Below are 26131 nucleotides of genomic sequence, written 5' to 3'. Positions count from 1 at the left end.
AATAAAATGTTCCTTCAATCTTGCCTCAATCTCCAAGGTGGTATCAGATTAGGTATATTTGGGACTAAACATTCTTATTTTGCTAATTTTTAGATAAACACTCCTTAAATGATTAACATGTTTTGTGCAAAGCTGTGTAGTCACAAATATTAGGTTAGTAAAGGATACCTAATGAAGGCAGAATACCAAGATTTATTCTTCTTTTAGTTACCCATTGGACAGGTGCTGGCCTCAAAGTTAATGAAATTACCAAAGGAAGTTGGTTTAAGTCAGTTGTTTAAAAGATCAAAGAAGGAGAGTGCATGATTCTTTGCCAACTGCAAAGAGGACACCTGACCCCTCTAATTCCAGAAGATGCATAGGTGGCCTTTCTACTGGCTGCATGCCTGGCCCCACCTCCTTCCCTAGCACATAAATTGGCCTCACTGAATTACAGCTTGACACATTTTGGCAAAAAAAGCCCACATAGCAGAAAAAAACAATTCAGAAGACAGAACTGCTGAATAAAAGTAGTGATGGACCTAATTCCCAATTCTTCCATAGAGACCTGGGTCCTCCTGGCTATCTGTCTGGTGCTCCTATATCTGTAAGTAGCTGTCCAGCCTCCCCTCCTCTGTAACCCTGGAGGTGGGGACCTAATCATGTTCCTCTTTTCTTTGTCTATTTGAAAAATCATAAGAGATGATGGAATTGAAATTTCTATAAATCCTTAAAAAGTTCCTATTGAGCATGCCTGGCCCCATCTCCTTTCCTAGCACATAAATTGGCCTCACTGAATTACAACTTGACACATTTTGGCAAAGAAAGCCCACATAGTAGAAAAAAATTCAGAAGACAGAACTGCTGAAGAAAAATGGTGAGTTTCTTTGGATAGAGCAATTGGTGTTGAGATTTGTTTTGGGGGGTTATCTAATTGGCTCTGTGTTTGCACCTAGAGGAATAAACCAGAATTCAGCATACACAGATAATTAATAACTATTATCACATGCAGTGGGAACCTCAGTCCCTTTGAAGCTTAGGGAATTCTGGGGACACCCAGTTTACTTGGATTTGGTCTCTTTATCTTCTTGGATTTCTGCCTATTGCAGAAGACATGCAAGAGGACTATCCCCTGTGCATGTGGTGACTCCTGCCCCCTCTTGCCCCCAGCACCATCTATACAACACACCAATTTCCCCACAGACTCCCTGGAAGGTTGACTGCACAATTCCCTCTTTTTCTCCTGACACTTCCTTCCATTGTAAAACTCAATTATTTCACCCTGAAATTCACAGAACTGTTTCGTTCTAAATGATAAGTGTCTAGAGCAGAGAATACCTGACAGAAATTTTAAGAAGTTTTATTCTTTCCTTTTGTATTATTTTTCTTCTCTCTGAGATATTAGCCTCATAAAGAGACTTATTTCCCCTCAATATGAAATCTTCTAGCAGCCTGAACAACATCAAAAAGCCAATTTGGCTTTACTTTTTTCCTTTACACTCCAACATAAACGCATGAATGACTATCATTTAGTAGGGAAATTGCTTTTACTAATGGGATCCTGACATCATGAAACAGAGGGAAAGAGGTTATTTTGATTGTAGGTAGGAGAGACTCCACACAGGTCACATCTGACATTTGTCTCAATTTCACTCTTAAAAATAAGGAATCAAAAATAGCATGAAAAATAAAAATATAGACCTGGCTTTTATTCTCTGAAAGAAAAGGTACTAAGTCAGGGGTATTGTGGCAACATAATCCTCTCTCTGTAGAACTTTTCTAGTGAATCAATGTAGTTTAATTTTACTGTATGTAATGACAGGATTTGTACAGAGTATGTGAAAACTATACTGTCTTAAACATTCTCCTACAAAGAAGAAGCAAGTTCTTATTTAACTGTCTGGAACACATTATGGGTTCTTATTTTATATTGCATATTGTCTTCTCTGTCACCATGACTGTAACTGAAATTTGGAAGGTCACCTTCCATGTAGCTAAAAGGAATTGCTGGGCATGTTGAGCTATTTAAACATGCCAGACTTTTCTCTTCTGTGCTACTACGGGACAATCTTTGCAAAACTGGTTGTTTCATGATTGAAGTAGCTGCCAGGAATCTCTCGTTCACCATTTTTCCTTTCATCTATTATCAATTCTGATGGGGTGAAGATTTTAGGATCCAGAACCCTCAGGCACGGGGCTGTGAACATGACACATCTGTGTTGCAGGTTGGCCAGCCCAAGGAAGCACCAGCCTTTGTGGGTTTTAATACAAGGAGAGTTGATGCATAGAGGCAATAAACAAAACTATTTTGTGATTGATTGCCTTGGTAACATGAAAACATGCCTGCCTCTGTGCTGCCATCTGAGCATCAGCAGTTGGAAGATCGCACTCAATGAGAGGAGGAATGGCCTAAAGATGATTCCTCAGTCATTTATTTCTCACAGAACCATAAGAGTATAAGGGAACTCAGCCTTCCTTCTTGCTCAAGTCACTTAGATTGTCTGAAAATGGACTTGGGTGACACTCAACATGGCTCACATTGGTATGACACAAATGGAAGTCCCAGTTTTCTTAATGTCACTTTTGTCATTCAACAGAAATAAGAATACTATGACTGCTTCCAAATATCCATGTGAAGTCAAATTTAAAGAAGGGCTGAATGCTGAACCAGAGACATGGCATAGAAAGAAGGAAAAGTATGAAAGGTTTATTTCCAAATTGCAAGAAACAATGTTACCATAGGTTCTCAATGGACACTCTGTGCTTGAATGGATTTGGTTACCCAAAATCTCATAATGAAAGTCATGTCAAAGCATTGGCCCTTTTTTTGCTAGGAATCTCTACATTAAGGAAAAGTTACCATACCAAATACACATAGCAACTGCGATGCCCTTGCAGAATGCCAGCCTGAACTTCTCAGGCACATTCAAGCCTGGGAATGTTTATTAAGAACAAACCCAATTATTGGGGCCATGAAGACTCAAGTTCTTTTACCTAATCATTGTGTCTCTTGTGGCAGGAAGTTATCTCTAAGTGGTGTTGGAAAACAGAATGTGTCAGTTGGAGTTTTTGTTGTTATGTATCACCTACATGTTACCTATCTCACTGCCTGGTCCAGTTTCTGAGTCAGAGACTGGTCAGGCCCTTATCTATAGAATGACAATGAGGATGACCTGGCTTTCTATTTCACTTTATAGATATGGAACCTATTCTCATGGGCTATTTAGGAAGCTGGGAATACCTGGGCCAACACCTCTGCCTTTATTTGGAACTCTTCTGTACTACCGCAAGGTGAGTGTGCTTGAGCTCCCTCTATTTTTTCACCTGAGTACAAATGCCAGTTTAGTGTCATCAGTAAAAATGTCCATCTTCAGGAGAAATTTAGTAGTTTTTATCCTTTGAGAAACCATGTTCAGGTTCTTCCTGGAGCATGGCCAGGTTTTCCCTGGAGCTCTGATGTCAACTCTTCAAGAGCCTCAGTGGAACAGCTCGGATCTCTGGTACATCTGCATTTGATCTTCATGATGTTGTTCAGACTTTGAATTCGTCATAAAAAAGATGTTTAACTTGCTGGGTGCACATTTCCAGGACGATTATATTGTGCTTAGTATTTGAGCAAAAAGTCTGTGAAAGCGAGCATGGTAAACACCTTCAAACACTCCTATTCTTCGCAAGATCTCATGAGTCCCTTTGTAAATAAAATATCGTCATGAGTGTCTTTGAAACTACAGTTTCTGAAGTACCCCAAGCATTCATAAGTCAATAATTTGCACATACTTAATTTTTGAATGTGCAAATACCCTGTGGTTATTTCCATGGCTTCACCCAAGTTTTACTTCCTGTGACATATTTGGAGGATTTACCAGATGAAACAACAGCATTCTGCATTTCTTCTTATCATTCAAAGATAGCACCCTAGCAGTGAGTCTTAGCAACGAATAAGTATGAATGGGATAAGGTAGCCCTTGTCTATGGATTTCACATAATTAAACACAAGATGTGTATTGGTTTTTAACAAAGGCAGTATCACATATAAAATGAGCAGTAATCACATGATTTAAAAAAATTAAAATTTAAGTTAACTGAATGGAATGTAACATGTTTCACAAGAAATGTGAATTTTCATCAAGCCTTTGTCATTAACCCATTTAGATATCTGACTCAGGGCCTGACTACTGACAGAAGTTCATGAGGTCAAAACCAGAGGCCAGAAAAAATAGGCTACACTCTGCTCAGATTATCTCTTCCTGACACTGAGGCTTATTTATCATACTCTAATTCTATAATTCTGAGCAGAATTATAGATCCCCCTGAGAATTATAGACCCCCTGACCCCCTGAGAATTCCATTCTGCTATTCCTGCTGAAAAGGCATTATTTCCTATTCATGCTTTCCAGATCAACAGTATACTAGACAGGCTGTAAGATCCACATAATTGGGGGTCTCCCTGTGCATCATAAAAACATCATCCCTGAAACATAGCAATAGGAAGATTTCTTTTTAAGTGTTAGAAGAAAAAACTTAGAGCAAGTACTGTTACCGCTGTTGACCGGTGACGAGTCCTTGCTTCCCCAATGTTGAAGAATAACACCAAAGAAGCACACCGAGGCAAGGTCAGAGTAGAAATTAGAAGTTTATTAAAGGACAGCAGAAAAGACTTCTCTCGGAGGAAGAAGGGAACCCAAGAGGTGGAATCTGTGGAAGTGCGGTTGTTTCCCCTTTTTATAGTTTTGGTGATGGAATGTAGGTTGGAAGGCCCGAGGGATGGGACACAGGTAAGCCTAATTATCACCTTTTGGGATGGGATTATAACTTCTAAGGGATGGGCTATTTCTAAATCTGTTGGGGGCTATTCATTAATACTTCTTCCAGGTGGACTTCGGCCTAGGGCCTTTTTGGGGACTTCATTAACATTCCATGAGTTGTCCTTGTTTTTCCCTGAGTAATTCCCAGCATGGCCTCCATCTTAGATTTCACTGGATATTAGAGCCAATTTACCTAACTACACTAACTACCTAACTTTAAATCTTGCTTCAGTACTTAATTTGTTGACTCTCATGGGTAGGAGTGGAATCTCTCCATCTTTTCCACTTTGAGCTGGAAAAGTGGAAGGTGACTCCATTTTGACAATCCTTACTTATTCTTTCTCACTCCACAACATGCATGAGAATCACTGTTATGATTGTGGTATCCCTCAGAAGCTCCTGTGTGAGGCAATGTAAGAAAGTTCAAAAATAAAGTGATTAAATTTTGAAAGCCTTAATCTACTCTGCACTATTTCCTCAGAAAGAATTAACTGGGAGCAACTATAAGCAGGTAGTGGGTTGCTGGAAGAGGTGGGTAACTGGGGGCCTGGCTTCAGGGCATACATTTTGTCCCTGGTTAGTAGAGTTTCTGTCTGCTTCCTGATGCCACGTCCTGAGCTGCTTTATTCCTTCACACTCTTCTGCCATGTTATCCTGCCTCACCACAGACCACAGCAACAGAGGAAGTGATGTATGAACTGATACCTCTGAAAATGTGAGCCCAGTAAATCTTAGTTTTCCACATAATTCTTGTCAGGGTCACAGTAGTGAAATAGCCAGCTAAACTACTCACATCAACATGGTCAACTAAGAGGTGACTGATGCTTGAACTTCCTCATTTCCCCAGTATTCTAGGGAGATTCATGAGAGAAATGAAAAAAGATCTGAGGAAAAATGAGTGAAGTGGCCTTGAGAATGTCCCTGGGAAACTCACTCACTTTCTCTCAGCTTTGATTTTTTCACATCCAGGTGGAGGGAATGATTCAAAGTTGGCAGGATTTCAAAACAGTCCATGCACATGAGAAAATAATACAGAAAACTAGACTTGCTTCATATTCATACTCAAGGACAACTAGTGAAACTGTGGCACACACCTGTAGTCCCAACCACTCTGGAGGCTGAGGCAGGAAAATCACAAATTCAAGGTCATTATAGGAAACATGGCAATACCTTGTCTAAAGAAAAAAAAGAGAGAATAATTTATTCAATATGTACAATACTTCAAGAAAATTCAAGATGGACTCTAAATTCCCTTTTCTAATATGCCGCAGTCTGGCTGGGCACAAATTAACCAAGCTTCCACAAAGCCTTGTAGGTTCAAACAGCAACTCTTTATTCCCGAACTCTCACCGGCACTCTACACACACTTCCCAGGAACACACTCCCTCCACAGGGCTCCACGCAGCCAACTCTCTCTGAACCCCAAGAGAACTCAACGGGAACTCCAAAGTAGCGAGTTCCAGAGGCAGCGGGATCCACCCTAATTCCAGAGCCACCCTAATCACAGAGCAGGGTCATCTTTTAACCATTCCCTCTAGCAAAATGCCAGGCATCATTCCTACTAAACTGTGGCTCTCAACACTAATATCCCATTTATTTTCTCTTCTTTGCCAGTGATGGACCATATTCCAGTCTGATTTCAAGGGATTCTAATTATTGGTTCCTGAATTAGAAGCAGGGTTCAATATTTTCAAAATAACAATATAAATTCTCTTGTTTCTCCACCCAGGGTTTTTGGCAGTATGATGTCCAATGTCATGAAAAGTATGGGAAAATGTGGGGGTGAGTATTTTGGAAACTTCTTTTGGGTAGACTTGTTGGATGAGGCACTCCAGGGCAAGAGAACAATGCCAGCCCAGAGCTATTACTGGGAACTAATTACATAAAGCTTTTAGAGGCTCCTCCTCCTGCCAAGAGTCCCATATTTCACCAGATGTCAAGGTTCATGGCAAAGAATGTCATATTTTTGACTTTTCTCAGTCTCTGATGACCCAAAAATTCTTGGCCTCACCTTCTCTCCAGTGCCCAGCCTCTACCCTCTTTTCCAATTTTTCATTAGAAGCCTTTAATACTACATAGGAGGCATTAAGTCAGACCTTCCTAAAATGTTCATCATGCATGGCTTAATCTCCTTTCAAGATTGCTACATTGAACAAAAGTGACCTTTATATAAATTTTGGGGTTATTATGTACTTTTCAAAAAAAGGCTGAGAGAGGTTAACAGATTGGAAAATGATTTGACCTCTGCTTTCTTTTATTTTAACTTTCTCTGCAAGTGTGAAGTCTTGGGGATTTCATTTGTTTTTCCCTGACAATTAGGAGTTTTCACTAGAAGTATACACAGGGATTTCTCTGCCTACCTCATTCTACTGACTTTGAAGAATGGATGGCCAGTACATTTTAAACCATTGTGTTTCCATGGGCTTATGTACTTCATAATCTGCTAGGGTGAAATCAGCTAATTTCAGTAGCCATTTTCTTAATAATGCTTGATGAAAGCAGCTCCAGAGGTATTATTGTACTTCTTGTGTTCTATAAGCAAGTGGAAGAAGGCTTTGCCTCTTCCTCCCTCTTTATCTTCTCTCATCAAGTCCTCAAAACAGCAGAGCTGGCCACATCATCCTACCTAACTGGCATGGCTCATAAAGGCCATGTTGTTGATTGGAAAGAGCACACAGAACTGAGTCCCCACTGATACAACTCCAGCCATCTCTTGTATCTTAAGCACTTGTAAGAACTTAATAATTTACTTGTCTATTTTTCTCTAATTTAATATACTTTCAAATCAGAAGAAACAATTAAAGCATAAAAAGAGAACCTTCAGAAGTGGATAAAATCTTTGCCTCCTGCATTTCATTTATGGTGTTAATATTCACACTATACAAACAACCCAATAAGCTAAACACCAAAAAATCAAATAACCCAATCAATAAATGGGCAAAATAACTGAGCAGACCCTTCTCAAAAGAATAAATACAAGTGATTAATGAATATATGAAAAACGTTTCACATATCTAGCAATTAGAGAAGTGCTGAATAAAACTGCACTGATTGTGAAATATTTTTAAATACAAAAATTATTGGAGAATGAGGTAGAAAATATGTACACACCATTTAGACATCTCCAACCAGGCTCTTCTTATAAAGAATTTTTTTCATCTTTAAATATCTCTTCCCTGCTTCATTTTATATGGTCAGAATCTTGTTGTGTGTCATCACCTAACTTGAACTTGTATCTAGTGTCACTGTGCATTCTACAGTCAGGCATATGGATTATGGAATATCAGTTTGGATTCCTGGGTGTTACTCTAACTGAAGAATATGGCTTAGTAGGTTTAATGAGCTCTTCTTTCCCAACACAGATTGTATGATGGTCAACAGCCTGTGTTGGTTATTACGGATCCAGAGATGATCAAAACAGTGCTGGTGAAAGAATGTTATTCTGTTTTTACAAATCGGCCGGTAAGTATTCATTTTTTTAAATTTCTTTTTTCTTTTTTTAATTGATTTTTTAAAAATAAATTACAGCAGAATGCATTACAATTCTTATCACACATATATAACACAATTTTTCATATCTATGGTTGTATATAAAGTATGTTGACACCAATTCATGTCTTCACACATGTACTTTGGATAATGATGTGTATCATACTCCATCATTTTTGCTAACCCCCGCCCCTTCCCTTTCCCTCCAACCCCTCTCATCTATCTAGAGTTCATCCATTCCTTGCATTCAACCCCTCCCTAACCCACTATGAATCAGCTTTCTTATATCAGAGAAAACATTCGGCATTTGTTTTTTCTGGGATTGGCTAACTTCACTTAGTATTATCTTCTCCAATGCCCTCCATTTACCTACAAACGGCATGATTGCATTCTATTTTAATGTGGAGTAAAATTTCATTGGGTATATATTCCCCCCTCCCTTTTTATCCATTCATCCACTGAAGAGCATCTAGATTGGTTCCATAGTTTTGCTATTGTGAGTTGTGCTGCTATAAAACACTGATGTGGCTGTGTCCCTGTAGTATGCTGATTTTAAGTCCTTTGGCTATAGACCAAGGGGAGGGATAGATGGGTCAAATAATGGTTCCATTTCAAGATTTCCAAGGAATCTCCATATTGGCTGCATCAATTTGCAATCCCACCAACAATGTATGAGTATGCCGTATTCTCCCCATGCTCACCAAAATTTATTGTTGTTTATTTTCATAATAATTGCCATTCTGACTGGAGTGACATGATAGTGGTTTTGATTTGCATTTCTATGATTGCTAGAGCTGATGAATAGTTTTTCATATACTTGTTCATTGAGTGTATATTATTTTCTGTGAAGTGTATGTTTAGGTCATTTTAAAAAATAAAAATATTTATTGATTAAATTTGTGTCTTGGAGTAATCACACCTTCACAGAAATTAGCTCCAAAACTGTTCAGGGAAGTTTCATATAACTTTTCTTATGTTTTTCCCAATTGAAATGCTTTGAATAGCATATTACTTATCTCTGAATGTAGTCTATTCCTCTTACTAGAGTAACCAGAAAATGACACTGATACAATCCACAGAACTTATTTAGATTTTACCAGTTTTATGTGCCCGTGTACATGTGTGCCTATGTACATTTGGGCAAAATTGCTGCTGTGGATAAATCCATATAATCATCAGCTTTCTTGGGATATAGTGATTCCCAAGGCTCCCTCTTGCTAGTCTTTTCAAGTCCTGATGGGTCACTTGTCTTTTCCTCTTAACAGGGTCTCCATAAGAGCAAGTATTGTCTTTTATGGGGGACGCTAATACATGAAAAGCTTTGCCTCTAACTTCTGTGTTGTTCTTGTTTCTCTCCTAAAAGTTATAGACTTTACAATTTACATAAAAACCTATGATCTATGTCATGCTCATGGTAAAACACGGTGAGGGTTCATTTGTTGTTGTTGTCTTGTTGTTGGCCTGTGGCTCTCCAGTTGTTTCAGTACCATCTTTAGAAAGACTGTCCTCCCTCTGATCATTCTGTTTTCACCATTGTCAAGCATCCATTTGAGCTGAGAGGGTATGTCTATTTCTCACTCTGTTTTATTTTAGTTGTGCCTGTGTTCTTCTCTCCATTGTGTTTTTTCTTGCAATGAGTCTCATTACCATTTTAAGTACCTACCTTGGGGGATGGTGACTATGTTAATAAAGCAAAGGAAAAAATATATTATCATTTTGGGGCCAGGGTTTTGTGGCTCAGTGGTAGAGTGCTTGCCTAACAAGAGTAAAGTGCTGGGTTCAGTCCCCTCAACCAAATAAAAATAAATAAATAAATAAAATAAAGATATTGTGTTCATCTACAAATATATACATATATAAACCAAAAAGTTACCATCTTAACTTTTCTATGCATGCATTTGCCCCTTAGTTCAAAAACATGTGACACCTCATCTGGGGGAGTCCCTAGTATTATTATCAGAACAGGGCAGACTAGTGGCCTCTCTCAGTGGGTTTTATTGTAATTAAATGGTCTTTGCCTCTGGATTATTTGTTTTTCTGATGACTTCATAACCTCAGAATGCTGAGCTGACTTCTAAAACTCCTGTCTCCTGGTTTGTTAAGTTAGCATTAGAGACTATCATACTGTTTAACTCCTAATTTTCTTTTATGTTTGTTAACCTGCTAAGACTGACTCAGTTTGTCTATTTCACTCCCACTTTATTTATTTATTTATTTATTTATTTATTTAGTTAGTTAGTTAGTTATTCTTTGAGAGAGAGAAATTGAGATTTTTTAAATATTTAATTTTTTTTTAGTTTTCGGCAGACACAACATCTTTGTTTGTATGTGGTGCTGAGGATTGAACCTTGGCCGCACGCATTCCAGGCGAGTGCGCTACCGCTTGAGCCACATCTCCAGCTCTCCCACTTTATTTATGTTGGTCCTTTAATTTTTCATAAAAATTCAGAATAAGCTTGTCTGCAAAAACCCACTTGGTGAGATTTTGATAAGAATTCAATTAAATCTATTGATTGATTTGGATAAAATCTGTATCTTTTCTGGGTTGAATCTTTTAATTCATGTTATGCTTCTCCATTTCTTGAGATTTTCTTTAATATCTTTGATCAACATTTTATAGTTTCCAGCATAGCATTCCTGTACTTGCATTTATTTCTGTTCCTAATGTTTTTCATTTTCTTTGGAGTGACAGTGAATAGTATTGTGTTTTTAATGTTTCTTTTTCACATTTCCCTTGTTTTTATATAGAAATGTAACTTGTTTTTGCATGTTAATACTGTATCTTACAACCTTGGTGAACCTATTTATTAGTTCTAGAAGTTTTAAAATATTCTTTGAGATTTTCCACATTGATAATTTTGTCCCCTGAAGACATGGTCACTTCAGGTTCTTTCATTTCCAATTTACATGCCTTTTTAAAAACATTGCCCATTGCTCCAGTAAGGATTTACAGTATGGTAATATTGGATAAGAATGATAAAAGTAGAAACTTTAAATTGTTACTGATCTTAGGAGAATAGATTCACCATTTCACCAGTAAATGTTATGTTAGCTGAAGGTCTTTGTTGTTGGTGTTGGGTTTTTTAGTATATAGAGTCTCTTTCAGATTGAAGAAGTTTTTTTTTCTTCCTAGTGTTTTGAGCTTTCATCATGAATGAGCACTGGATGTATACCTTTATAAACAAAACACAGTGTTGGAAGCTGAATGACAGTTTCGAGCAGGTTGGATTGACAGGCCAGTCTAAAGCTGGGAAACATAGTTATCTTTCCTTTTCTTTCTGTCCCTCCATGTGTGTGTAGTGGGGGATGATTCAAAAAAAAAGTGCTTCCATATAATTGCATTATTTTTGAAGAATTGAGAAGAAGTTCCTAATCTTTTAAATTATTAGCTACTATATTTAAGTGGCTATATCCTGGCATCCCTTGCAAGATATTCATGCTGTACATATATGGAAAAGTATAACTGGTCTGGGCAACCTAGTTTTCCAAGGTTATCTCAATGACTGTCATCAATCAGTTTTTTCCTGTGCTGCCTGTATAGGATACCCTAGGTCATAATGCTCTCTGTCCCCTGGGAGAACAGTTTACCTACCATGAGGGGCCTTTGTATTTACACAGCAGCTGTAATATAAATACTGAACATGAATCTGGTGGCTGGGTACCCCCTCTACCCTCACAAGAAAAGAGGAATTTTGGATAAAAGTTTATGGAGCATCTAGCACAGTGCCTGCCCCCTAGTAGACACTCAGTAAAAAACTGATTAAAAAAACTGATGCCTGTTTAACAAGTTCTCTACAATGTGGAGACTTCCAAAACATACCTCATACAAAATGTCTTTTTCTTTGTGAACTTCAGGTAGTTTTGCCGTTGGGATTTTTGCAAAAAGCGCTCTTTGCAGCAAGGGATGAAGAGTGGAAGAGACTTCGAGTCTTGCTGTCGCCAGTGTTCTCCAGTGGGAAACTCAAGGAGGTAATAAACTAAGAGGACTTTAGTTAGAAACTTAAATAAGGATTTGGGGATGGGACATACGTGAGAACATCATAGTTTTCCAAAGAATATTCCACTAAGTTTGAAATTCCTAATTAAAAAAAAACTAAAAGTAAATATCAGAAAGATCAATAGAGTAGAAGGAAGGGAACCGAGGCAAGGAAGAGAGGACAGAAAGAGGAATTATTGGGACTGAGTTAGGTCAAATTATTTTTCCATGCTTTTATAATTATTTCAAAAGGAAACATTGTTATGTATAAATAAAAAGAACTAATTAAAAATTTTAAATCATCTTTTGTCTTTATGTCCTAGAAGAGATATTGTTTGATTCATTATTAATATCTCATACTTTATAATCCTGGGAAAACCAGAGCCTCGGGGACTCGATTCTCCTCTAACTGTGGGTGGAGTTGTGTTTTGTGCTTAGATGCTCCCCATCATTAACAAATATGGAGATGCATTGGTGAAGTACCTGAGCCAGGAAGTGAAGAAAGGGGAGCCTGTCACTGTGAAAGAGTAAGTAGCAGGCAGCTCTGCGGTTCTTAGCTCTTTTAAGACCTTCCAGCAGCCTGCCAGGGAACTGAAATTACCACTGTTGAGCTACTCCCTTGACCAGACAAAAGTAAGTGTGTGGTGTCACAACCACAATGGGACACCCAAGGAGGAGAGGCTCCTAGGATGAGGCAGGGTGCTGGGACATCTGTGTACAAAAACAGAATTAGTTTATTTGCTTTATCGTCAATGTGGATATTATGTAAGTCAAAATACATGTTTTACAATGAAGAACATGATCACTAAGAAGTTGAGGGTAGAGTCTAGGGAATGTTGGATTGGGGGAAGTCTCTGGTACCTATTAAGCAGGGATAGAATATATAACACAGGGCTAGGGTTGTAGCTCAGTGGCAGAACACTTGCCTAGCATGTGTAAGGCACTGAGTTTGATCCTCAGCACCACATAAAAATAAACTGATACAATAAAGGCATGCTATCCTCTACAACTAAAAAAGTTATTTAAAAAATTTTAAAAAAAAGATACAATGCAAAGATATGGAACAAAAAATCTCTTTATGGTTGCACTGAGAATATCAGCAAAGTACAAAATATGAAATATTCTCACCACTTCTTCCTCCAGTCTCAACAGAGGTAAGGTCCTGAAAGGATATGGATTACAACTACCATATCATTTGTTGTATAAAATGGGTTATTTTGACCCATGAACAACCACTGATACTGTCTTGGGAAATCTGAGAGAATATGTTCCCCAAGTTGTGAGCTCATCCCAGTACATTTCGAGAAAAATTTCAATGGTTTAACTGAGGATATTCTTTCTCATTTCCTTTTTCGAGATTCTGCCCTCGGGGCCACTTTGGGTCCTGGAGTGCAGGACCTCTCAGGAGCTGTAGTAGTGGGTGCAGAGAAGGGGGGACAATGTTTCTGCCTCTCAGAACAGGGTGTTGCTTTTATGTGATGTGCTAGAGAGGAATCAGCTCTGGGCATAGACTGTGCTTAGGCAGGACCTAGGTCAAGGTCACCTATCTTGGATCCCCTACCAGGAGTCAATTATAACACCTTGGTCTTGCTGAAGCTCCATACTTAATCATCTTTTATCATCTGCGCTCCACTCACTGAGGTAATTTATCTGATTATGGGTGTCTGTCTCTCTGCCTCTGAACTCCTTGAGCTCACTACCTTAGTGTCCCTAACTCCCCTGGCACAGGGGCAGCTGCCTCATGGCATTTGATAGGAGCATGGACTAGTCATTTGATCAACAGATATTTCTGACAGTGTGTGAATGTGCTCATATCACTTCTTCCAGCATGTGTAGTAGGAGAGTAAAGCAGTGCAGATTAAAATTTTACATTTCTTTCTCTACTCAGAATTTTGGGGAGCTACAACATGGACGTGATCGTTAGCACATGTTTTGGAGTTAATGTCAATTCCCTCAACAATCCACAAGATCCATTTGTGAAAAAAGCCAAGAAGGCCCTTCGTTTAGATGTCTTCCATCCAGTTTTTCTTATAATTAGTATGTATATCACCGTTGCTTTTTTTCTTTTAAAACAAAAACTTCATTAAGATATTATTTACATACTATATGATTCCTTAAAATGTAAAGTTCAATAATTTTTAGCATGATAAATGATATGTGCAGCCCTCACCATTGTCAAAACTCAGAAAACTCATTATCTTTTAACTGTCAGCTTTCAAAATTATTTACCCTAAACAAACACTACTATATTTTCTATTTCTTTAGCTTCGCATATGATGTAGACATTATAAAAATGGTGACATGAAATATGTGGTCTTTTGTGATGCAAAGTGATATCATTTAGCATTTTGTTTCCAAGTGAAATATATATCAGTACTTCATGTTTATGGCCAAATAATATTTCATTGTATAGATATACTACAAATTAGTTATCCTTTCATCAGTTGGTAGACATTTATGTTATTTCGACTTTTTGGCTATTATGAATGGTGCCATTATGAACATTAGTGTGAAACTTGTTTGTGAACTCTACTTTTCAATTTCATCTGAGTGTATACTCAGGAGTGAAATTGCTGCCTTACAAAGTACTTCTGTCAGTGTTTTCCATGATAGCTGTACCATTTAATATTCTTACCAAAAGTGTATGAGGGTTCCAATTACTTCACTTATTTTCTAACTCTTCCTATTTCTATCTCTTATTTTAGACATTGTAGTGGATGTGAGATGGCAACTTATGTGGTTTTGATTTGCATTTTCCTTTTGGTTACTGATAACAAGCAATGTTAATCACTTTTTTATTTGTTCTTTTTAGATATGCATGATATATTTATAAAAATTTAAAGTATACCTTATTCTAATTAGGATGGCAGGCTTGTGGAGGTACATGATGTGGAGATTCACTATGAGGTGTTCATCTATGTACATAGAAAAGATAATTCAGATTCATTATTTTGAAGAATGTCTATCCATATCTTTTGCCCACAATTACCTGAAGTATTTGTCTTTTTGTTTTGAGGCTTAAGAATTTTACTGGTGTGAGTCTGTACCATGTACAACCAGAGGAAGGAAATCTTGTGCTCCATTTGTGTATAATGTGTCAAAATGCATTCTACTGTCATGTATAACTAATTGGCACAAATTAAAAATAAAAGGAAAAATAATTTCTAAATAATTTAATTGAAAAAATACTTCTTCATGTATTGCTTACACAGTTTCTTATCAGATTATGATTTGTAACAAGTTTTTCCTATTCTATAGATATCTTTTTACTTTCTTGATAGTGTCCATTGAAGCACAAAGTTTTTAGTTTTTTGAAGTTTATTCCTATCATGGGAGGTATTTCATATTCCAACCATTAAAATGAATGAGCTGGATTTCAAAATCTTCAAATGTATTAATCTCAAAGCTGTAGTGTTCACAAAAGAAAAGCAATTGACAGTAGATGCATGCAATTTGATGCCATTTATATAAATGTTAGAAACTCAACAGGTCTTGGAAACTTAACATTTAAATGATATATGATTTATGTTATTTGCTTTTATTTTTTGTGCTTCAAGTATCAAATATAATAATTGATTGAAACCATATGGACTTACATACTTTTTATTGTTTACTACTAAAAATTGTAGTTTAACTCTGATATTAAGGTTGCCCAACCATTTTAATTTAAGTTTTACTTTCAGGGCCAGGTGAGGACAACATGTTATTCTTTCGAATGTGGCTATGTAGTTGTTCCAGCACCATTTTTTGAAGAGTGTCTGCCACATTCAATGGCCAGGGCACCTTTCTCAAAATTCCATGGGCCATAGACATGTGGGTTAATTTCTGGACTCTAAATCCTGTTCCTTTCATCTATATGTTTACCCGTCTTCTAGGACCACATTTTATTTTTGCTTTGGAGTAGGTTTTGAAATCAAGAAATGTGAGTCCTACAACTTTAATCTCATTTTTCAACATCATTTTAGCTATTCTGTGTCCCTTTGAATTCTATGTGAATTTTAAATCAACTTGCCAATTCCTCAAAGAAGCCAGCTAAGATTCTGTTACAAAGTTTATTAGGATCTGCAAATCAATTTCAATACTATTGCCATTTGGACAATATTAAGTTTTCTCATCCACAAACCTGAGATGTTTTTCCTAGTCATGTAGATCCTCTTTCTTTTATTTCAACAATATTTTGTAGTTATTATTGTGCTTGTCTTGCACCTTTGTTAAATTGATTCCTATGTATTTTATTCTTTTTAATGTCATTGGATATAGAATTATTTTTAATTTTTTAGTTTTTCTTTTGGATTGCTTATCACAGTGTTGAGAAATGCAGTTTATTTTTGTGTACTGATCTTGTATCGTGAAATGCTGGTGAACTTGTTATTACTTACAGTTCTCCAAGAGAAGTGGTGAGAGAGAAATGCTTGTCATGTTCTTGATTTAGGGTGAAACTATTAAATTGTTAAGCTACAAGTTTTCATAGATATCCTTTATCAGGTTTACAAAATTTCATTCTAGTCCTAATTTGCTGAGGGTTCATTACAAAAGAATGATTTTGAGGATTATTTTTCTGGGGGGAAGGTTGGTTTTGATTTTTATCAAATGTTTTTTCTGCATCAATTGAAACAATCCTCTGTGTTGATTTTTTATTTCATGGATTTGGTGTATTACACAACTATATCCTGTGTTGTCTTTGCTTGGTGTGAGTATTAGGGTAATATTGGCCTTTTAGATTATATTCAGAAATGCTGTTTTAATTTTGGAAGTGTTTGTGAATAATTGGTATTAGTTCTTTATTTTGTAGAATCTACTATTAAAACAATCCAGATCTGGGCATGTATTTGTAAATAAATTTCTATTACTAATGCAATAATATTACATTTTACAAGTTTATTCAGGCTGTATATGTACTTCTCAATCAATTTCTGTAATTTGAGTCTTTTAGGATTTTCTGCACAAATATATGTGAACAATCAAATTGTTAGAATTCTTTCATAATTTTTCTCCAATGTTCGTAATAAATTCTCCTTTCATTTCTCTTGCTATTCTTTTCTTTTTTAATATTTATTTTATTTTTTCATTAACATGTATGAGTTATGCAAATAAATGGGGTTCCATGTGATGTCTCAATACATATACACAGCATACACAAATGAAATGGAGCCTTTCTTTATCCACATTCTGCCATAGTTCTTTCCAACCTTTAATAATCACTATTATACATTCAGGTCAAATATTTACATTCCACATATGAAAAAGAACATGTTGTACTTGTACTGATGTGTCTAGTTTAGTTTGTAAGCTGAACGTCCTCTAATTCCATCCACCTTTAGCTACAAAATACAGGATTTTATTCTTCTTTATGGATAAATGTTCCATTGGGCATATATGTATGTGTGGGTATATATGTATGTATGTGTTTTTTTATTATAATATATATTATAAATACATAAATACCTAGATTTAATGCATATCTCAGGTATTCAAAATAATATAGAAATAAATCTGGATTTACAGATATTCCAATCATTTAGATTAAAAATAGATTAATATAAAATATGTTTTATATATCTATAGAGTATTACATTTATAAATGATATATATTTTTATAATATAACAAATTTTAAAAACTTAATGACTAAACCCCCAAGTAATGCAGTTTAAAAATAGAAAAATGCTCCAAATAGTTATTTCTCAAAAAAAAATACAAATGACTTAAAAATACATGAAAAAACTATTCAATATCACTTGGTGTCAAGGAAATGCAAATCAAAATTACAATAAGACATCATCTCACCCTGGTTAGAATGACCATTATCAACAAAAGAAAGAATGAATGAAAAAATAACAAATGCTGGTTAGATGTAGAGAAAAAGTTCTCTTACATATTGTAGGTAGAAATGTACACCTTCTGAAAAAGAGTGTGAAGGACCTCAAAATAAATAAAAGTAAATATACCTTCTGATCTAGATGCACACTTCTAGTACATATTGAGAGGAAATATCATCATATGAAACTATTATCCCTTTGTATTTCTTGGTCAATCTGGCTAATGGTTAGGTGATTTTTATGATATTTTCAAAGGGGTAAGGTGATTTATAGACACCTTTTGTTTTTGTCAATTATAATTCTTTTCTATTTCATTTGTTTCAACTTGGGTTTTTATGATTTTTTTTCTTATGCTTGCCTTTTGTTAAATTTTCCCTTTTCACCATTTTATGATTTAACTTAGACTATTGACTTGAGAACTATCTTTTATAAAAACTATACATCTGTAGCTATATGTTTATGAGCGCTACTTTTGCTACTTCTCCTAAGTGTGACATAACATGTCTTCACCTTAATTCACCTAGAAACAACTTTTAGTTGCCTTTGGATACCATCTTTCATGCTTGTCAGTTGTATCTGGAAGTTTTATTGTTAATTTGCAATTTTTGTCGGAGTTTCCTGATTTTCCATCTGTTATTTATTTCTGGTTTCATTTCTTGACAGCTGAGGAACATAGGCCAAATTGTACCTATCCTGCCTACTTTTCCTTGAATGCATAATTAAACATAGCATAGACTATGAACTGGTTTACCCAGAAACCCTATTCCAATACACAAAAGGGTAAGGGGCAAGGAAATGTAATCTTCTTCCTTTTCTCAGTCCTGTGGCATTGATGGGGCCACTGATCCCCTGCTATGGTGGCTGCAACCTTATGTATGAAGTGCCCTTGCTCAGCCATGAACCAGACACCAGGTACAGGCCACAGAGGCAATGGCTTCTGGAAGAGAAAACTGATGATTTTCTCTTCTGTATTTTTTAGAAAATGATCAATGCTCCTGGGATGTTGCCTTTTCATCAAGGTTTCTCTTTATTTTTTCTTTCTAGTGATATTTCCATTCCTTAGACCAGTGTTTCAAGCATTAAGTGTCTACAGGTTTTCAAATAGTGTTATGGAATTTTTTAAAAATGCTGTAATGAGGATGAAACAAAAACGCCTAGAAAATAAAGAAAAGGTAAAACCTGGTGGTGGTGACATGACAATGTTCGCTTTCTGATCATTTATTTGCTATGTACATCTGAATTGTGCATATACAAATGTACATGTAATTTGTAAATTGTGCTGGGGATTGAATCCAAGGCTTCATATATGCTAGGCAAATACTGAATCACTGGGCTTCATTCCCCAGTCCCTCTCTGTGCATTTTTTAAAGTTGATGGAATACTTTAAGATTGGCACTGGAGAATTTTTACATTTTGGTTAGAATAAAAATCAAATTTAAAATGATTGATAATGAGAAAGATTGACAATGTTTGATACAATAATAGACATGATGTTATGTCTTGAAAGAAATATCATTCAAATAAAAACCTTATCATTTCCCTTTCAATTCAGTAAACTGTCAAATTAAAAATCCTATTTCAAAATGATTTTACTGTTAAAAAGTATTCCCCAAATCTTATACTGGTGAACAATCATTACAATTCCAAGCTCTTTACATCTTAGTTGGCACATTCTTCAAAGGAAGGTCCTATTGGGCACCTGGTGAAGTATGTGTGTGTAGAATCTGAGTCTTTTCCCGTCCACATCAGGCTGTGCTCTTCATGACCATCAACGTGATATGCTAACCAGCTTTGCTTTCTGCTTTGCCTGGAGATCAGCACAAAAATGTCTCCAGGTCAGGAGGCAGGACAGCCATCCCAAGTGTGACTGAAGATTGAATCATGTACCTAATGGATGGAGAATTTGATGATACACAAACAAATGCTACTAATCATCTTTGAAACTACCAAGTGTATTCAGTGTGGCCATTGAATAAGAATGAAGGCAAACTAAAAGAATTAAGTCCAGGACCACATTCTGGGCAAGCCGGTGTGACAGGAAAAGAAAACAAACCCAGAATTAGGGAGAGCAAAGACCACAGATATTGGACACCATAGCTGGATTTCTCTCAGGAAAATATCCTGTTTTCCATGATTATACATGCATGTTTTGTTCACTTGTGGTTTGTGCAACCCTAGCCAGACTTCTGGACTTAAAGACCCATATTCTAAGAAGGGAGGTGAAATGCTACATTCCAGATTTACTTCCTACTTTATGACTGATTTTGGTCATTTCCCATTTCCATTTCTGCTTCCAGCACCGCATTGATTTTCTCCAGTTAATGATTGATTCCCAGAATTCCCAAGACAAGGAGCCCTACCAAGGTACAAGAATGTTTCATGGTGAATTGCAGGGAAATTCAAATAAGCAAGTTATCCTGAAAATATACATGTTTTCTAGAGAAAATAGATTTCCACCAAACTGCAGGAAGATACACATTTGGACATTGCAAATGGTGCCCACAAGTACTGTCTAGAATCATACAGGTGTAACAAGGCTCAAAAATTGAAGGGAAAACTAGGAGAAAGCATTTCAGTCATGAAGTAGTCTGTTTTCTTATTACCATCAACATCAGAACAAATGCTGATTCGCAGTCTCATTCATATGCACTGAATCAGAAACTCTGCCTGGATATTTGCATTTGCACATCCGATCAGGAGGTTCACTGTCCCAGTAGTGGTGAGGGTCAATGGCAGTACTGGGTGAAAATGTGTTCACTAGCTTAATCTGATATTGAGATTAACTTTTTCCCATGTAATTCATAAGAATGTTGTAAGGGAAACCTCTTAAACTGCGTAAACATCCTATTCCTCAGCATACTTTCACCAACTAGTTTTATCATACATTGATGATTTTTGATATAAAGCATTTGAATTATGATGTTTACAAACTGCTGTTCTTTATCATTCTATCACCTACCGTACATTTAATAGTTGGTATTAGATTGTAAGAGAGTTCCATTTTTATTTATGTCAGTATGATGTTATATACTTTGAATTTATTCTCTTGCTATCATTTTTTATTTTGATGGTCAAATTCTCTTGGGCTTAAGTCTTTTAACGACTTCTCCCTTCTCCTTCTGTTCCCTCAACCTCCCCTTTTCCTCATCTTATATTTTGATTGTTAAAATTGACTATATTTTATAGCAGTTTTAGTTTCATAACAAAACTGAGAAGGCGTAGAGATTGCCCTTATCCATTTTTTTTCTCTAAATTCATATGTTTCCCCATTACAAACTTCCCTCACCAAAATGATATATTTGCCATAATCAATGAACCATCACAGATAAGTACCTTACCCCTAAGTTCAAAGGTTAACATAAGAGTTCTGGACACATTAACATAAGGGTTCTGGCACTGGACACGTGGATATGGAGCTTTTGGCATGTAGGTAATGTTACTGAAGAAGTGTACTTTCTATTGTTATTTAGATTTAATTCATTAAAATTTAAATTGAGATAGACACATATGGTTAGTGGCTACCAGATTGTACTGAACAGTTGTAACTTAAGTTTACAATCCAATTTCATCTCAGAATCATTGGGTTTATACCAGTAGTGGGGAAAACTCAATTGGAGTTTTTCCACAATAGCATCATAGAAACCTTCTGTAAGCTAGAATTCCATGTAGATGTTTCTCACACTTATTTTGCATTTTTTTTTTGTTATGAATTACATGGTTGGAAAGTATACCATGTTTCTTTCAGGTATTCGAGTATCAACAAATTATAATCATTTCTCTAATCAATGAGATGAATACTTGAATGTGACTTTTCAGGAGAAAAGTCAAGAGAAACAACACCTTTTATCACAAAGGCCATTTGATGATTATGAAGTTCAGCAAATAGAGGGGATGTGTACTAGGAAAGATGACATTCAGCCCAAGATTGATAAGCAATGTTAATTCCACTCACTGAACACCATCGTCTATGGCTTCTGCCTAATACCCTGTATCAACACATTCTTTCTTGTGTGATTTTAATACCACTCATTAGACTCTGGTTAATCACTACTCTTCAGAGATTTTTTTTCTCTGTATAGATTCTGCACACCCTGAGATCATCCAATTTTAAGACTGGTGCCCTAGGTCTTCTATTACCTGATGATTCTTAGGCTAATTTGTGAACAGAGTTGACCACATCTCATGAAAGTTCAGATTTAAATTTGGTAGCTCTAGAGCAAAGCTTGAAACTCTGTGTTTCTAATAAGCTCCTTAAAGCTGTCCATGCTGCTGGTCCATGGACCACAGTTTGTGTAGAAAAATTTCTCTGTGGCTTAGTATATTTCTGTCAATCATGGCCTTTATTTTTCCTGCAAAGATACCAGTATTGCAAATGCTTTCAAGGTTCTTCAACCTACATTCTAGTTAGAGTAAGTTTATTTTTTTCCCAGGGGAAGAGTGCTACCCACTATTTATAGCTAAACAACTTTCATGATATGCAAGGCACAGTTGAAAAATACTGTTTGTTTGACATCCATACTGTCCCTTGAAATCACCCAGTTGTGTTCGTGGTGGGGTGGTGGCAGAATGAGAAATATTATGAATTGCTCTTCCAGTTTTTCCTCATTGGATTTTGGATCATCATTCTGATTTATCTTCATGTAAACTGTAAAGTGTGCATGAACCTGCTTAGACCAAATTGTCTTTTCTCTCCTTTTAGGTCTATCTGATCTGGAGATTGCAGCCCAATCTATTATCTTTATCTTGGCTGGCTATGATACCACTAGCACCACTCTTTCATTTATTATGTATCTACTGGCCACCCACCCTGATGTCCAGAAGAAGCTTCAGCAGGAGATTGATGAGACTTTTCCCAATAAGGTGAGTGAATGGCACCTGGAGGGGAGAAGAAAGTTAAAATCTCTGGGCATCTCAGTTTGCCATTGGGCAGTTCTAAAATCATGATGGTTATTAAATGCTTTGTAAATGCTATGGTATTTTACCAATATGAGTTATTTGAGGAGCTCTGAAAACATCAGTGTACTGTGTCAACAGAGTTTTAAGTCATTTCCAAATCTTAATTTACAAAAATTTCTTTCTTCCAGGCACCTGTTACATACGATGTACTATTTGAGATGAAGTATCTGGACATGGTGGTGAATGAAACTCTCAGATTATATCCAATTATTGAGAGAACTTTGAGAGTCTGTAAAAAAGATGTTGAACTCAATGGGGTGCACATTCCCAAAGGAACTAACGTGGCTATACCAATATATAGTCTTCATCAAAACCCCACGTACTGGTCAGAACCTGAAAAGTTCTACCCTGAAAGGTACAGGGCTCCTGAAAAAAAATCCACCCTTAAGAGGCTGTTTCACACATGTTCTGAGGACTTTTAGTGCAGATGGCATACATATGATTTTAAAATTTTCTTGTTTTAAGAACATTTTAAGAAGTCTTTTACAAAGTGGTAATTGTTTTAGAAAACAAACATTAGAAAAAATAAATGACTATAGCCATTTAAGGCCCTAGAACATCAAGATAAGCCCTATCTATTATTAATGTGATTAATTCAGTATGGATATTTTTATATAAATGTGTAGTTTTAAAGGACTGAAATGCTATCACATTTCATTTGATGTTAAACTGTTTTTTATTTTATTTAACAGTAATCTATAAACCTTTCTGCCACTTGACCAGTCTCTTATTTTAGGTGCTTATCTTTTTTAATTGTTTTAGGATTTTTGTCCTGTTCACTATAGCTCCTTGAATTTTCTACCAGCTTTAGGAAGCCCTTCTATCTTCCACTTGATTAAACATTGCTTTCTGGTTCCTCCAGCACAATTGTTAAATACAAGTTAAGGCCTGAGAACCACCCCCCACCCAGATAGTTTAAGCAGCCTCACTGAAGATAAAGAGAGCTCAGATCCTCAGAGTTTTGTCTCTGGAGTGTTCTGGGCCAGCTTCTCATACTCTCCACATTTGATGACTTTTTCAAAGCCAACTAACCTGCCCCCAAGACACCTGAGATATTCATCCTTAAATATGTCTTGACCTTGGTCTTCTGAAAATTTTGATCCTTGACCTTGGTCTTCTGAAAATTTTGATCCAACCTCACAGTTTGCACTCTGGAAAGAGTTACTGTTTTCCTGTTGTTGTACTGAGGAGCAAAATAAAGAAAGTTTTCAGGGTAGTGTCTGGGGGGTCCAGTGGCATGGGATCAAGACTTCTCTTGGCCCCTAATGTTACATTTCTTGTTTAGAGTGACCTTGTCTTGTTGGTTATGAGTTCCTCAATGCCAGTTTCCTCCAATTTCAGCACTTCCAACTTTTTAACTTCACAGATACAAAATCAGAGATTACACATCTCTTTGATTCACTGAGGCATGATAAGATACTACGTGCTTAAGGTGAATCAGGGACTAGACCAGGATGAGGAAAATTACAAAGATGTGTGGTATGGAGGACTCTTGACATACACACAAGCATAATCTACAGACAGCAGTTTGGAAAACACTTTCAATGCTTCCGCATCTGCTCATCATCTGTTCAAACAATTATCAACCAACCTCATCAGACCCTCCACACACCACACACCCTCCAAGAGATTCCATGTTACTTTGAATCACAATCACCTCTAAATTTGCCAAAATGTTCTCAAATATATAAGAATACATTTAAAAACAATCACAATGTCATTATCACTTTCTCCAAATCAACACTTTATCCTTAAAGTAATAAAAAACTAGGGCTCAATTTGAATACAAACTGGGTTCAACATTCCAGATATTATTTCTAAACTTATGAGACAGACTCAGAAGACAATGATAATATTCTAGGGGGAGAGAGGCAGAAACAGAAGGAGAAGGAGAAAATAGATGAATGAGGAGGAGGTAGAGGAAGAGAGGAATTGGGAAAAAGAAGAGAGAGAGGAAGGAAGGGAGACAATAAGATACAGAAAAAAAGGAGTATAGAGAAAAGAGGTAATCATGGTGGGAGAATTTTCACTTCCTTCATCAATAAAAATATGAAATGCAGGAGTGGAAGTTATGGTAGGAACACACTTTGCTTCATTTATATGCTCATTTTCTAATTTTTTTCAGAGTGTGTATGGATCACAATCCTGAATCTAATTTTAGTACTTAAAGACATATTTTCTTTTAAATAGCATTCATCACATCTTAACAAGACAGAGAGCTCCTCTAGTGTAAGGAGAATGAAAAAGTTCTGTAGGTTTCAATTCTTATAAGCAAAGTCACAGAAGGATTTCAGTGACCATTCCACAAAAGAATCCTGTGTTTTGCTTCTTATGAATGTTTAGGAGACAACCCCAATTATGTAGGTTTCATAGATTTATGTCTCAATAACTTGGTTTCATCTACTATTGTGAAATTAGGTTCAGTAAGAAGAACAAGGAGAACATCAATCCTTACATATACATGCCCTTTGGAAATGGACCCAGAAACTGCATTGGCATGAGGTTTGCTCTCATGAGCATGAAACTTGCTCTCATCAGATTACTGCAGAACTTCTTCTTCCATCCTTGCAAGGAAACACAGGTCAGGACACTTTATGAAAAAGTAAGGTCTTGTGGGTAGTTACATTTAGTTGAGGAACCTATTTAAAGAAAAGTATCTGCTCACTCAAAGACTCTCTTTTGAGACACTTGTGCAATGTTAGGCTTCTTCAGTTTTAGAGCTCTATATCTGTGGCTTTATAAAAAACAAGAGATTAAAGATCAGGTAGCTAAGGAATCCCAGACACAAGAGGCTGAAAGTATTTTTTTACTTGTTTGTATAGCTTTATTGTCTGAAATGTACTTTTTCCGATTCTTTCTGTTGTTCGAGTTTCATTTACTACATCTAAATATACTTGCTTAATGTTTGCAGATTCCTCTGAAATTAAGCAAGAAATCATTTCTTCAACCAGAAAAACCCATTGTTCTAAAGGTTGTGTCAAGAGATGAGCCTGGAAAGTAGAGTCTAAATCTCCCTGAAAATCTCTGCTCTGTTCTTCAAAGAAGATGATTCTCAGAAGAAAAGACATATTGATTTTCTCTATAAATAAAAATTGGTCTTGAAAATAGA

At 36.3% G+C, this 26131-nt stretch overlaps 1 protein-coding gene across 3 annotated transcripts; it reads left to right on the top strand.

Moving 5' to 3' along the window:
• Nucleotides 1-424: 424 nt before the first annotated feature.
• Nucleotides 425-26131, top strand: LOC144374815 (cytochrome P450 3A9-like). 3 transcript variants are annotated; one of them, XM_078037579.1, is made up of 14 exons: nucleotides 437-586; nucleotides 756-856; nucleotides 3177-3270; nucleotides 6514-6566; nucleotides 8147-8246; nucleotides 12129-12242; nucleotides 12688-12776; nucleotides 14138-14286; nucleotides 19111-19238; nucleotides 20364-20430; nucleotides 22766-22926; nucleotides 23151-23377; nucleotides 25441-25603; nucleotides 25934-26131. In XM_078037579.1, the coding sequence occupies exons 4-14, from the start codon at nucleotides 6559-6561 to the stop codon at nucleotides 26021-26023; spliced, it is 1296 nt and encodes a 431-aa protein (XP_077893705.1). In that variant the 5' UTR covers nucleotides 437-586; nucleotides 756-856; nucleotides 3177-3270; nucleotides 6514-6558; the 3' UTR covers nucleotides 26024-26131. The 3 variants fall into 3 exon arrangements, with proteins under 3 accessions (XP_077893704.1, XP_077893705.1, XP_077893706.1); XM_078037578.1 differs by lacking the exon at nucleotides 756-856 and having other exon boundaries at nucleotides 425-586; XM_078037580.1 differs by lacking the exons at nucleotides 437-586; nucleotides 756-856; nucleotides 3177-3270; nucleotides 6514-6566; nucleotides 8147-8246 and adding an exon at nucleotides 11407-11495.

This window comes from Ictidomys tridecemlineatus, unplaced genomic scaffold (genome assembly GCF_052094955.1).
Source record: "Ictidomys tridecemlineatus isolate mIctTri1 unplaced genomic scaffold, mIctTri1.hap1 Scaffold_89, whole genome shotgun sequence".
NCBI classification, from domain to species: domain Eukaryota; kingdom Metazoa; phylum Chordata; class Mammalia; order Rodentia; family Sciuridae; genus Ictidomys; species Ictidomys tridecemlineatus.
Note: the sequence above shows the minus strand (reverse complement) of the source record. Positions and strands in the feature narration are given on the sequence as shown.

What these genes read in the sequence shown, in the direction of transcription:
- LOC144374815 (XM_078037578.1), top strand. Translation starts at nt 516, where the DNA reads ATGGACCTAATTCCCAATTCTTCCATAGAGACCTGGGTCCTCCTGGCT. An exon ending in AAGTATGGGAAAATGTGGGG is followed by an intron (nt 6,567 to 8,146) that starts GTGAGTATTTTG and finishes TTCCCAACACAG; the next exon opens with ATTGTATGATGGTCAACAGC. An exon ending in ATCCTTGCAAGGAAACACAG is followed by an intron (nt 25,604 to 25,933) that starts GTCAGGACACTT and finishes TAATGTTTGCAG; the next exon opens with ATTCCTCTGAAATTAAGCAA.